At 56.9% G+C, this 13,581-nt stretch overlaps 1 protein-coding gene across 1 annotated transcript in view; it reads right to left on the minus strand.

Moving 5' to 3' along the window:
- LOC145339041 (pleckstrin homology-like domain family B member 2) overlaps positions 1-13,581 on the minus strand; it is a 44,493-nt gene that overhangs the window by 4,634 nt on the left and 26,278 nt on the right. The window contains exons 6-14 of the mRNA XM_080183467.1: positions 12,480-12,635; positions 10,736-10,846; positions 9,727-9,813; positions 7,656-7,778; positions 5,838-5,940; positions 4,766-4,967; positions 3,356-3,443; positions 1,988-2,092; positions 786-1,008 (exon numbers count right to left, since the gene is read on the minus strand). Of these exons, the coding sequence (XP_080039593.1) occupies positions 786-1,008; positions 1,988-2,092; positions 3,356-3,443; positions 4,766-4,967; positions 5,838-5,940; positions 7,656-7,778; positions 9,727-9,813; positions 10,736-10,846; positions 12,480-12,635 (1,198 nt within the window). The remainder of the gene's footprint in view (positions 1-785; positions 1,009-1,987; positions 2,093-3,355; positions 3,444-4,765; positions 4,968-5,837; positions 5,941-7,655; positions 7,779-9,726; positions 9,814-10,735; positions 10,847-12,479; positions 12,636-13,581) is intronic.

The following is a 13,581-nucleotide window of genomic DNA, read 5'->3' on the forward strand; positions in this document are numbered from 1 at the left end:
GAGTGCCGCAGTGTCAGAGGGTCAGTGCTGAGGGAGTGCCGCACTGTCAGAGGGTCAGTGCTGAGGGAGTGCCGCACTGTCAGAGGGTCAGTGCTGAGGGAGTGCCGCACTGTCAGAGGGTCAGTGCTGAGGGAGTGCCGCACTGTCAGAGGGGCAGTGCTGAGGGAGTGCCGCACTGTCAGAGGGTCAGTGCTGAGGGAGTGCCGCACTGTCAGAGGGTCAGTGCTGAGGGAGTGCCGCACTGTCAGAGGGGCAGTGCTGAGGGAGTGCCGCACTGTCAGAGGGTCAGTGCTGAGGGAGTGCCGCACTGTCAGAGGGTCAGTGCTGAGGGAGTGCCGCACTGTCAGAGGGTCAGTGCTGAGGGAGTGCCGCAGTGTCAGAGGGTCAGTGCTGAGGGAGTGCCGCAGTGTCAGAGGGTCAGTGCTGAGGGAGTGCCGCAGTGTCAGAGGGTCAGTGCTGAGGGAGTGCCGCACTGTCAGAGGGTCAGTGCTGAGGGAGTGCCGCAGTGTCAGAGGGTCAGTACTGAGGGAGTGCCGCACTGTCAGAGGGTCAGTGCTGAGGGAGTGCCGCACTGTCAGAGGGTCAGTGCTGAGGGAGTGCCACACTGTCAGAGGGTCAGTGCTGAGGGAGTGCCGCACTGTCAGAGGGTCAGCGCTGAGGGAGTGCCGCACTGTCAGAGGGTCAGTACTGAGGGAGTGCCGCACTGTCAGAGGGTCAGTGCTGAGGAGGTCTTGAGTGTGTAAATGGGGGGGGGTTGAGGTGGAGCGGGGGTACGGGGTCCATACCTGTGAAATACGCCAACCTGCGCTTCAGGCTGTCAAAAACGAACCACCTTTTTTTCCAGGTTTTGATACGGCCGCCCATCTTGGTGAGGAACCCTCGGCACACCCTGTCCGTCAGGGTCAGCTGACGGCACGCCTCCACCCCGTGTCCGCAAGCTTCTACGTGGGCGCGCAGGTTAAAGGTCACCGGGTTGATTGGCGCCCATTGGACACGAAGGCTTTTCTGCTTGGGAGCAACAGAGAGAGGGCAAAGGTCACGTGAATACAAGATGGCCGCCCAGCGAACAGTAAACATCAACTGAGACAAAATAGCCCTTCCCGAATAAGAAATAGGAGCAGAAGTAGGCCATTCAGCCCCTTCAGTCTGTACTGGCATTTAGATTATGGTCTTAACCTCACTTTCACCTCTGACTCCTCCCCCCCATGACCATTGACCCCTGTGTCATCAAGTCTCCATCTCAAACCTATTCGATGAGTCACAGACCTCACTGTCTCTCGGGGGTGGGAGAATTCCACAGACTGACCCGATGGACCGCGCTGGAGGGACGGGGGAGCAGGGAAGGGGCGCAGGGGTGCGGGGGAGGGGAGCAGGGGAGGGGGTGCGAGAGGAGGAGGGGGCATGGGACGGGGAGCGGTGTGCGGGAGAGAGATGGAGCATTGGAGGGAAATGTAGGGCACAGAAGGCGGAGGGGGCGCGGGAGGCGGAGGGTGAGGGGGTGCGGGAGGGGGATGGGGAGGGTGAGGGGCGGGGGGGTGTGGGGAAGGGGCTGTGACAGCGGGAGGGGCCGCGAGAGAGAGTGCAAGAGAAAGAGTGCATCTTAGTGAGAGAGCAAGAGAGAGACGGCGAGAGAGAGAGAGACGGCGAGATAGAGAGAGACGGCGAGATAGAGAGGGAAGGCGGGGGAGAGAGGGAAGGCGGGGGAGAGAGGGAAGGCGGGGGAGAGAGGGAAGGCGGGGGAGAGAGGGAAGGCGGGGGAGAGAGGGAAGGCGGGGGAGAGAGGGAAGGCGGGGGAGAGAGGGACGGAGCGATAGAATAAGGCAGCGAGAGAGTGATTCAGCGAGAGACAGAGAGGCAGCGAGAGAGTGAATGTGTGCACGAGGGAGAGAGAGTGTGAGACAGAGTGTGGAAAGCGTGAAAGGCTGTGTGGGATTCTCGTTGCTGTTCCTCGGCTGTTAATGTGGAGTTTCCGGGGAATGGAGTGTACCTCAGACTGAGGGAGTACTGCAGGCTCCGGCTGATCCCGGGATGTCAGCGATTCCCCATTCAACACGGCATTCCCACGCTGGATCTTAGCTTTCCTCTGAGCTTCCTGCAGGGATCAGGGAGACAATCGTTATTCCGATACGATCAGTACCTCAGCCCCGGCTCGACTGATTCCAGCATCCTGGATATTCCACATTCCCGACTCATCCCAAACTCAACTCATCCGAATCACTGCTGCCCGGTGCACTAACTCACCCTACATCCCGTCCCCTCTCAACCCCCTCCCTCCCCCTCCCTCCCCACCTCGCACCACCCTCCCCCTCTCGTCCCCACTCCCCCCTCACTGTTCCTCCCCCTCCCCCCGCTCACCATCCCTCCCTCCTCACTCCCCTCCCCCTCTCACCACCCGCCTCCCATCACCCTCTCACCCCTCTCTCTCATGCTCACAGACCCTCCCTATCTCTGTAACCTCCTTCATCCCTACACCCCTCCCTATCTCTGTAACCTCCTCCAGCCCCTACACCCCTCCCTATCTCTGTAACCTCCTCCAGCCCCTACACCCCTCCCTATCTCTGTAACCTCCTCCAGCCCCTACACCCCTCCCTATCTCTGTAACCTCCTCCAGCCCCTACACCCCTCCCTCTCTCTGTAACCTCCTCCAGCCCCTACACCCCTCCCTATCTCTGTAACCTCCTCCAGCCCCTACACCCCTCCCTATCTCTGTAACCTCCTCCAGCCCCTACACCCCTCCCTATCTCTGTAACCTCCTCCAGCCCCTACACCCCTCCCTATCTCTGTAACCTCCTCCAGCCCCTACACCCCTCCCTATCTCTGTAACCTCCTCCAGCCCCTACACCCCTCCCTATCTCTGTAACCTCCTCCAGCCCCTACACCCCTCCCTCTCTCTGTAACCTCCTCCAGCCCCTACACCCCTCCCTATCTCTGTAACCTCCTCCAGCCCCTACACCCCTCCCTATCTCTGTAACCTCCTCCAGCCCCTACACCCCTCCCTATCTCTGTAACCTCCTCCAGCCCCTACACCCCTCCCTCTCTCTGTAACCTCCTCCAGCCCCTACACCCCCTCCCTATCTCTGTAACCTCCTCCAGCCCCTACACCCCTCCCTATCTCTGTAACCTCCTCCAGCCCCTACACCCCTCCCTCTCTCTGTAACCTCCTCCAGCCCCTACACCTCTCCCTATCTCTGTAACCTCCTCCAGCCCCTACACCCCTCCCTATCTCTATCTCACCCACCTCCTGCTGCCCTATCTACCCTTCCCCGTGCCCCCCGTCTGCTCCCCAGCCCACAGGTTAGGGATTGGGACCCCAGAATCCGTTCTAAACGGAGGTCCCTGTGATCGGGTTACTTACTCGGACCTGGAGAAGTCGCTCCTTCTCTTCAAGGGCCTCCCTCAACTTCTGCTCCATCTCAGCCAGTGTCTGGAGGGAACATCCATCACTGTAACAAAAGATCCAGCATCAGACGGAGCAACCCAATCCCACTCAGGAACAGGCCACTCAGCCCCTCTGCTCCACACCAGCCCTCCTCCCCCCCCTCCTCTCCATCTTCTCCCAACACCATCCATCTCTGTTCCTTCTTCCTCATGTCTTTATTCAGCTTCTCCCCACCTTAAATACATCCACACTATTCAAGTAACCGAGGGGTACAGAGATTGGAACTGTGCACAGTGCTCCCAGTGTGGGTCTAACCGAGGGATACGGAGACTGGAACTGTGCACAGTGCTCCCAGTGTGGTCTAACCGAGGGATACGGAGACTGGAACTGTGCACAGTGCTCCCAGTGTGGTCTAACCGAGGGATATGGAGACCGGAACTGTGCACAGTGCTCCGAGTGTGGGTCTAACCGAGGGATACGGAGACCGGAACTGTGCACAGTGCTCCCAGTGTGGGTCTAACCGAGGGATACGGAGACTGGAACTGTGCACAGTGCTCCGAGTGTGGGTCTAACCGAGGGATACGGAGACTGGAACTGTGCACAGTGCTCCCAGTGTGGTCTAACCGAGGGATATGGAGACCGGAACTGTGCACAGTGCTCCGAGTGTGGGTCTAACCAAGGGATATGGAGACTGGAACTGTGCACAGTGCTCCCAGTGTGGGTCTAACCGAGGGATACGGAGACCGGAACTATGCACAGTGCTCCGAGTGTGGGTCTAACCAGGGGATACGGAGACTGGAACTGTGCACAGTGCTCCGAGTGTGGGTCTAACCAGGGGATATGGAGACTGGAACTGTGCACAGTGCCCCCATGTCTGATCTAACCAAGAGGATTGGTTTGTGAGTATATTTGATGTTACGGTTGAAGGGAGACTGAGGACGTGTTTGGCCTCACTAACCTGGGTAAAGACCCTGTTTGTGTGTGTCCCAGATTGAGGAGATTTATTTCCACATCCTAATAATCTCCTGGAGAAATTCCACACTGGTACTCATCAGGCATTACTTATCATCGCCAGGAGGAGGCAACACTGAGCTTCAGAGCGAAACCCAACCTGGGGTGTTGTGGGAGTTTCCCCCGGGGTGTTGTGGGAGTTTCTCACGGTGCATTGTGGGAGTTTCCCCCGGGGTGTTGTGGGAGTTTCTCACGGTGCATTGTGGGTGTTTCCCATGGGGTATCGTGGGAGTTTCTCACGGTGCATTGTGGGGGTTTCCCATGGGGTATCGTGGGAGTTTCTCACGGTGCATTGTGGGGGTTTCCCCCCAGGGTATTGTGGGAGTTTCTTATGCTCCCCCCCACAAACATACAGGCCGATCTTTGACCCCTTACCTGTGCAGGCTGTGGGCCCGGGAGAGAGTGGTGCTGCCCCCTGTGTGTGAACGCTGGCGACCGTGCCCACTGGTGACCCCTGGTGGGGTGGCATTGGTATCTCCGGGGGGAGGGCAGGAGAGGGTGGGCTTCGGGCGTCTGAAGCTGTTGCTCCGATGGAGTGCGACCAGGGACAGGAGCTGCATCGGAGCCAGGCCCAGACCTGAAAAATCAAACACCATGTACCTTTACATAGCACCTGGAACATCCAGCGACACGGCGCACACACACACACCCAACCAACATCAGGAGCCAGAACCACAACAGGAAATACCAGAGGAGAGAGACAGAGAGACACCAGAACAGAGAGGTACAGGGTAAAACTCCCTCTACACTGTCCCCATCAAACACTCCCAGGACAGGTACAGCACGGGGTTAGATACAGAGTAAAGCTCCCTCTACACTGTCCCCATCAAACACTCCCAGGACAGGTACAGCACGGGGTTAGATACAGAGTAAAGCTCCCTCTACACTGTCCCCCCATCAAACACTCCCAGGACAGGTACAGCACGGGGTTAGATACAGAGTAAAGCTCCCTCTACACTGTCCCCATCAAACACTCCCAGGACAGGTACAGCACGGGGTTAGATACAGAGTAAAGCTCCCTCTACACTGTCCCCATCAAACACTCCCAGGACAGGGACAGAACGGGGTTAGATACAGAGTAAAGCTCCCTCTACACTGTCCCCATCAAACACTCCCAGGACAGGGACAGCACGGGGTTAGATACAGAGTAAAGTTCCCTCTACACTGTCCCCATCAAACACTCCCAGGATAGGTACAGCACGGGGTTAGATACAGAGTAAAGCTCCCTCTACACTGTCCCCATCAAACACTCCCAGGACAGGGACAGCACGGGGTTAGATACAGAGTAAAGTTCCCTCTACACTGTCCCCATCAAACACTCCCAGGATAGGTACAGCACGGGGTTAGATACAGAGTAAAGCTCCCTCTACACTGTCCCCCATCAAACACTCCCAGGACAGGTACAGCACAGGGTTAGATACAGCTGGAATTTCAGGATTTTTGTCACCTTTCTCATGCAGGGAAACCGGTCTCTCCGAATCCTTCATTCCAGAACATTCGGAGCGTCTCCGGGGTATACTCCCAAAACCGTTCCCGCAGAGAGAGGAATCCTACGGGGAAACACGAGAAAGAAATCACTGTCTATCTGAGAAATACTGAGAGAGAGGGAGGGACCCCCAGGAGGAGGAAGAGGGTGAGGTTGTCTGAGGGGGAGTGTGCCCGAGGGGTAGGGTCTCCGAGAGGGAGGGGGGAGGGAGTCGGTCTCCGAGAGGGAGGGGGAGGGTCTCCAGAGGAAGGGGGGAGAGGGTGGGTCTCCGAGGGGGAAGGGGGAGGATGCCCAAAGGGGGTGGGGGCGGTCCCCGAGTGGAGTGGGGAAGGGTGCCTGAGTGGGATGGTTTGAGGGTCCCCAAGGTGGAGGGTCCCCAAGGGAGGTCTGGGAGGGTCCCTGAGGCATGGTGGGTGCGAGGTGGGGGGGTTGGGAGGGAGGGGCAGGTGCGGGGGGTGGGTGCAAGGGGGAGGGTGTGAAAGGGAGGGTATGGGGGGGACTGTGCGAGGGGGAGAGGGAGCGAGGGGAGAGGGAGCGAGGGGAGAGGGAGCGAGGGGAGAGGGAGCGAGGGGAGAGGGAGCGAGGGGAGAGGGAGCGAGGGGAGAGGGAGCGAGGGGAGAGGGAGCGAGGGGTTGGACTGATGAAGGAGAGAGGAAGGATGCGATAGAGAGGGGGAAAGGGGACAGGGCAGATGAGGAAGCACTGAAGGGAGGGGTAGTGAGGTGAATCTGATGAGATACTGACCTGGTGGATGGTGTTGTGTTGAGGTGAATGTGGTGAGATACTGACCTGGGGGATGGTGTTGTGTTGAGGTGAATCTGATGAGATACTGACCTGGGGGATGGTGTTGTGTTGAGGTGAATCTGATGAGATACTGACCTGGGGGATGGTGTTGTGTTGAGGTGAATCTGATGAGATACTGACCTGGGGGATGGTGTTGTGTTAAGGTGAATCTGATGAGATACTGACCTGGGGGATGGTGTTGTGTTGAGGTGAATCTGATGAGATACTGACCTGGGGGATGGTGTTGTGTTGAGCTGAATGTGGTGAGATACTGACCTGGAGGATGGTGTTGTGTTGAGGTGAATCTGATGAGACACTGACCTGGGGGATGGTGTTGTGTTGAGCTGAATGTGGTGAGATACTGACCTGGGGGATGGTGTTGTGTTGAGGTGAATCTGGTGAGATACTGACCTGGGGGATGGTGTTGTGTTGAGCTGAATGTGGTGAGATACTGACCTGGAGGATGGTGTTGTGTTGAGGTGAATCTGATGAGACACTGACCTGGAGGATGGTGTTGTGTTGAGCTGAATGTGGTGAGATACTGACCTGGGGGATGGTGTTGTGTTGAGGTGAATCTGGTGAGATACTGACCTGGGGGATGGTGTTGTGTTGAGGTGAATCTGATGAGATACTGACCTGGGGGATGGTGTTGTGTTGAGGTGAATCTGATGAGATACTGACCTGGGGGATGGTGTTGTGTTGAGGTGAATCTGATGAGATACTGACCTGGGGGATGGTGTTGTGTTGAGGTGAATCTGATGAGATACTGACCTGGGGGATGGTGTTGCGTTGAGGTGAATCTGGTGAGATACTGACCTGGGGGATGGTGTTGTGTTGAGGTGAATCTGATGAGATACTGACCTGGGGGATGGTGTTGTGTTGAGGTGAATCTGATGAGACACTGACCTGGGGGATGGTGTTGTGTTGAGGTGAATCTGATGAGATACTGACCTGGGGGATGGTGTTGTGTTGAGGTGAATCTGATGAGATACTGACCTGTAGGATGGTGTTGGTTGCTGAGATCTTGGTCACTGACAGCACACACGGGGTGGAATTACAGAGGTCCCCACTCGCCCTGCTCACAATCGCCTGACCCCTCTGGGTCATAAAGTCAAGAGCCTGAGACACAAACAGAAATAGTCTCAGCAAACCCCCACCGTCCCCAGTTATACCCCGGCCCAGTCTGGGGCTAACTCTGCCAAGGGGGCAATCTGAGAGATAGTGGAAGAGGAACCAGGAGAGAGAGAGAGAGATACAAAGACAGAGAGAGACAGAGGGGGGCAGGGGAGGGGGGTGGGGTGGTGACAGAGGGGGTGGGACAGAAAAGGGGGGAAAGAGAGGGAGCGACGGATACACAGAGAGAGATAGAGAGAGAGAGAGCGACACATAGAGATCCAGAGAGAGGGAGAGAGACAGACAGGTAGAGAGAGTGAGGGAGAGAGATAGACAGGCAGAGAGAGAGAGAGAGACACAGTAAAAAGGAGAGAGAGACAGACAGACAGACAGAGAGAAACAGACAGACAGAGAGAGAGAGGGGAGGAGGAAGAGGAAGAAGGGAGAGGGAGGGAGGCAGAGGGGGGAGGGAGGTGGAGGGGGAGGGAGGCAGAGGGAGGGGTGAGGGAAGAGCGGGGAGGGAGGAGGGAGACACAGAGGGGTGTGGGAGATGGAGGGAGACACGGGGCAGATGGAGACACGGAGGGGGAAGCACGTGGGTGAGGAACACACGGAGGGGGAGGGAGACACAGAGAGGTGGAGGTGTTTAGGGAGGGAGATATTAGGACCCCCCAGGGAGCTGAAGGCACGGCCACCGATGGCGGAGCGATGGGAATCGGGGGACGATCAAGAGGCTGGAATAGGAGGAACGCAGAGATCTCGGAGTATAGGGGATGGAGGGGGTTACAGAGATAGGGAGGGGTGTAGGGGCTGGAGGAGGTTACAGAGATAGGGAGGGGTGTAGGGGCTGGAGGAGGTTACAGAGATAGGGAGGGGTGTAGGGGCTGGAGGAGGTTACAGAGATAGGGAGGGTGTAGGGGCTGGAGGAGGTTACAGAGATAGGGAGGGGTGTAGGGGCTGGAGGAGGTTACAAAGATAGGGAGGAGTGTAGGGGCTGGAGGAGGTTACAGAGATAGGGAGGGGTGTAGGGGCTGGAGGAGGTTACAGAGATAGGGAGGGGTGTAGGGGCTGGAGGGGGTTACAGAGATAGGGAGGGGGGTGTAGGGGCTGGAGGAGGTTACAGAGATAGGGAGGGGTGTAGGGGCTGGAGCAGGTTACAGAGATACAGAGGGGTGTAGGGGCTGGAGGAGGTTACAGAGATAGGGAGGGGTGTAGGGGCTGGAGGAGGTTACAGAGATAGGGAGGGGTGTAGGGGCTGGAGGAGGTTACAGAGATAGGGAGGGTGTAGGGGCTGGAGGAGGTTACAGAGATAGGGAGGGGTGTAGGGGCTGGAGGAGGTTACAGAGATAGGGAGGGGTGTAGGGAGCTGGAGGAGGTTACAGAGATAGGGAGGGGTGTAGGGAGCTGGAGGAGGTTACAGAGATAGGGAGGGGTGTCGGGGCTGGAGGAGGTTACAGAGATAGGGAGGGGTGTCGGGGCTGGAGGAGGTTACAGAGATAGGGAGGGGTGTAGGGGCTGGAGGAGGTTACAGAGATAGGGAGGGGTGTCAGGGCTGGAGGAGGTTACAGAGATAGGGAGGGGTGTAGGGGCTGGAGGTGACATTGAGGGTCAGAGGTGACAAAGTCATGGCTTGAGTTCGGACACGATGGGGGTTGCGGGTGTGGAGGGGGGGTTTTTGGAGGGGGTTTTGGAGGGGGTTTTGGAGGGGGTTTTGGAGGGGGTTGGGGGGTGCACGGTGGAGGGTGTTGGGGGGGGGGGTAAGAGGATCAGGAATCGGGGAGCACTGTCACCCACTCCGACTGCCCCCTGCGGTGGGGTGGATCCAGAGCAGCCTCCACACAGCTGGGGTGTGGGTGGGGATAGAGGGGACATCCTAAAATCTGCCCCCCCACCCCCCATCTCCCACAAGACGGACCGCGGTCGGCCAGACGGTTCCCCCCCCACCCCCCGTTACCTGCTTCATCGTCTCGGTGCCGTCAGGGAAGATTCCGGAACCACCTCCCCCGGAATCGGATTTGTCCCAGGAGAAAACCATTCTGTCCTGAAGTTAAAACAAAACATTAAATAAACCGGGGGTAAGGAGAGAGGGGACAGATCCCACCCAGACTGAATCAACCCTCAATAAGAGACTCAAACCAGGACAGGGCCGTTCAGCCCATCGTTTCTGTGCTAGCTCTTAGAAAGATCGCTCCAATTTGCCCCCACTCTCTCCCGCTCTCCCTGTAAATTTCCCCCTTCCAGGATTTCCCCAATTGCCCCTTTTGAAAGTTCCTCTTGATTCTGCTTCCATCGCCCTTTCAGGCAGTGCCTTCCAGATCAGAGCAAGGACAAGAGGAGGCCATTCAGCCCCTCGAGCCTGTTACACAGGAACAGGAGGAGGCCATTCTGTCCCTCTAGCCTGTCCCTCCACTCAATGGCTGATCTGTGATCTCTCTCCATTTGCTTGTCTTTGCCCCGTATCCCTTAATCCCTTTGCCCCGTATCCCTTTGGAGAACAAAAATCTCTCAGTCTCCCAGATTGAAAATGAACAATTGGATCAATCTCCATTTGGGAGCGAGAATTCCCAAATTTTCTCGCCCTTTGTGTGCGGGAGTCTTTCCCTATTTCACTCTCAAAAGGTCGGCCTCTCGACTCTGACCCCTCGTCCCAGACTCCCCCCAACAGGTATAAATAGTTTCTCTCTATCCGCCCTGTCTGTTCCCCGCAATATCTCAAAAATTGATCAAACTCCCCCCCCACTTCTATTGTCGAAATTCCAGGGAAGACAAGGCCCGGTTTGTGGAATCTCTCCCTGTGGAATCTCGAGAATTTTCCGGAGAATTTCTTTGTCACCTTGTCCAAATTTCCCAGGGCCCTCTAGGCCAGAGGGAGGATGGGGAGGGTCAGGGGTCATGGGGGACAGGGTCAGGGGTCACGGGGAGAGGTCAGGGGTCACGGGGAGACGCCAGGGGGGTCGTCTCACCTTCCTGAAGGATCTGAGTGCCTCTTCCCAGCGTTCGGTCAGGCGTTGGCTCTCACTTTTTGCCTGTTCCTTGATCTGGAGCATCTGTTGCTGTAACCTCCGCACTCGCTCCTGTCAACACGAGATAGGGAGGCACACGCACCCCCGTTTACACATTCCCAGTGTCGCCCGCGCGCCACTCCCTCCCTACCACACCCCAACACCGCTGTGGGGCAAAGGTCGGAGGCTGAATGGCTCGCCCCTCACCCCCTCCCTCCCACCGCAGATCAAACGGCCCTCACCTCTGCCCTGGAGTCCCCCCCGTCACCACCCCTGGGACCCTCTGTCCCGCACCCTCTCCAAGGCTCTCAAACCCTTGTGATATTACAGTGATTGGGCATCTTAACCGTACAGAGGCCTAACCAGCCTCATAGGCTGGGACTTTACCCTGTCTCCCGCCACGGGAATCGGAGCAGGTCAGGGGCGGACCATGGGGAGGTCCGCTGATCGCGGGTGGGATCTTACCATTTTGGGACGAGCGAGGCCGTAACATGCCCCCATAGAGAGGCCCTTCAGCCCATCGAATCTGCACCAGCCATCTATTCTAGTCCCAATTTCCAGCATTCGGTTCCTAACCTTATTTGCTCTAGTGTTTCAAGAGTTCATCTAAACACTTCCTAATAGTTCTGAGGGTTCCCGTTTCTCCCACCCTTCCAGGCAGCCAGTTCCAGAATCCCATCACCGTTTGGTTGGAAATGTTTTTTTCTCCAATCCCCAGCCCCTTAAATCTCTGTCCCGGGGTTACCGAACCCTCTGCTCAGGGGAAAAGCTCCTTTCTATCCACGCCCCTCATCATTTTCGAGGCCTCAATCAGTTTCCCCTGACCTTTCTCTATAAGAAAACAACCCCAGCTCTAACCAGCTTCCCTTCGTCACTGAAAGGCTCCAGCCCAGGCTGGGGAATCTCCTCTACGCCCCCCTCCAGTGTAATCACATCCTCCCTATAATGTGGCCACCAGCACTGCACACGGTACTCTAGCCTCACTGGCCTTTTATACAGTCCATTCATAACCCCAGCCATTTCTATATTCTATTCTTCAGATAATGAATGCAAGGAGCTCATACTGTCTTCTAAACCACCTTCCCTCCTCGTCCTGCTGCCTCTAGAGAGCTTTGGACACACACACCAGGGTATCTCCGGTCCTCTCTGTAGTCCCTAGTTCCATTCACTGTATATTGCCCTATCAGTCTCTCCAAATGCATCACCTCACACTTTTCAGGGTTAAATTCCATTCGCCACTCTTCTGCCAATTTTTTTTTAATCCTTTGTGGGCTACGGGCATCGCTGGCTGGTCCAGTATTTATTGCCCCTCCCTAGTTACCCTTGGAGGGCAATTAAGTTTCAACCACCTCGCTGTGGTTCTGGAGTCTCTGGAGGCCAGACCGGGGTAAGGACGACAGATTTCCCTTCCCCTGAAGGGACATTAGAAACCCAGACGGGTTTTTCCAACAGGTCATCAGTAGATTCTTAATTCCAGATTTTGTTTTTTTTATTGAATTCAAATTGCACCATCTGCCGTGGCGGGATTCGAACCCGGGTCCCCCAGGACCCTAGCTGAGTTTCTGGATGAACAGTCTAGCGATAATACCCCCCACCCACACTCACCGCTCCCTCCCCCCTGTCTCCTGCCCCCCCCAACACACTCCCCGCCTCCTCCCCCACCCCCTCCTCTCCCCCCGCCATGCCCCCCCCCACCTCCCCTTACCTTCCTGTCAGCCTCTCTCTGTTTGCACTGTCCCAGCTCTCGCTCCAGCTGCAGATTCTGAGTCTCCCTCTCCTCGTCCAGGCTGCTCACTTTCTCCAAGTACTGAAATTCCAAATCCTCAAAACTCCTCTGGGCCAAATCCACAGCGTCAGCCTCCTGCACAGCAAGATCCCAGTCAGCAGAGGATTAATGCTTCAGGAAACCAACGCAAAAGCACTGGGATCGTGTCAAACCCTGCCCTTTAGACCACACCGCAAGCGCTGTGTACGGTTCCGGTCTCGATATCCCTCGGTTAGACCCACACTCAGAGCACTGCGCACAGTTCCAGTCTCCATATCCCTCGGTTAGACCCACACTGGGAGCACTGTGCACAGTTCCAATCTCCATATCCCTCGGTTAGACCCACACTGGGAGCACTGTGCACAGTTCCGGTCTCCATATCCCTCGGTTAGACCCACACTGGGAGCACTGCGCACAGTTCCAGTCTCCATATCCCTCGGTTAGACCCACACTCGGAGCACCGTGCACAGTTCCGGTCTCCATATCCCTCGGTTAGACCCACACTGGGAGCACCGTGCACAGTTCCGGTCTCCATATCCCTCGGTTAGACCCACACTGGGAGCACTGTGCACAGTTCCGGTCTCCATATCCCTCGGTTAGACCCACACTCGGAGCACTGTGCACAGTTCCAGTCTCCGTATCCCTCGGTTAGACCCACACTGGGAGCACTGTGCACAGTTCCGGTCTCCATATCCCTCGGTTAGACCCACACTGGGAGCACTGTGCACAGTTCCAGTCTCCGTATCCCTCGGTTAGACCCACACTGGGAGCACTGTGCACAGTTCCAGTCTCCGTATCCCTCGGTTAGACCCACACTGGGAGCACCGTGCACAGTTCCAGTCTCCGTATCCCTCGGTTAGACCCACACTGGAAGCACTGTGCACAGTTCCAGTCTCCATATCCCTTGGTTAGACCCACACTCGGAGCACTGCGCACAGTTCCAGTCTCCGTATCCCTCGGTTAGACCCACACTGGGAGCACTGTGCACAGTTCCAGTCTCCGTATCCCTCGGTTAGACCCACACTGGGAGCACCGTGCACAG

This window comes from Carcharhinus amblyrhynchos, unplaced genomic scaffold (genome assembly GCF_965287045.1).
Source record: "Carcharhinus amblyrhynchos unplaced genomic scaffold, sCarAmb.v2.hapA chromosome_294, whole genome shotgun sequence".
In the NCBI taxonomy this organism is placed as follows: Eukaryota; Metazoa; Chordata; class Chondrichthyes; order Carcharhiniformes; family Carcharhinidae; genus Carcharhinus; species Carcharhinus amblyrhynchos.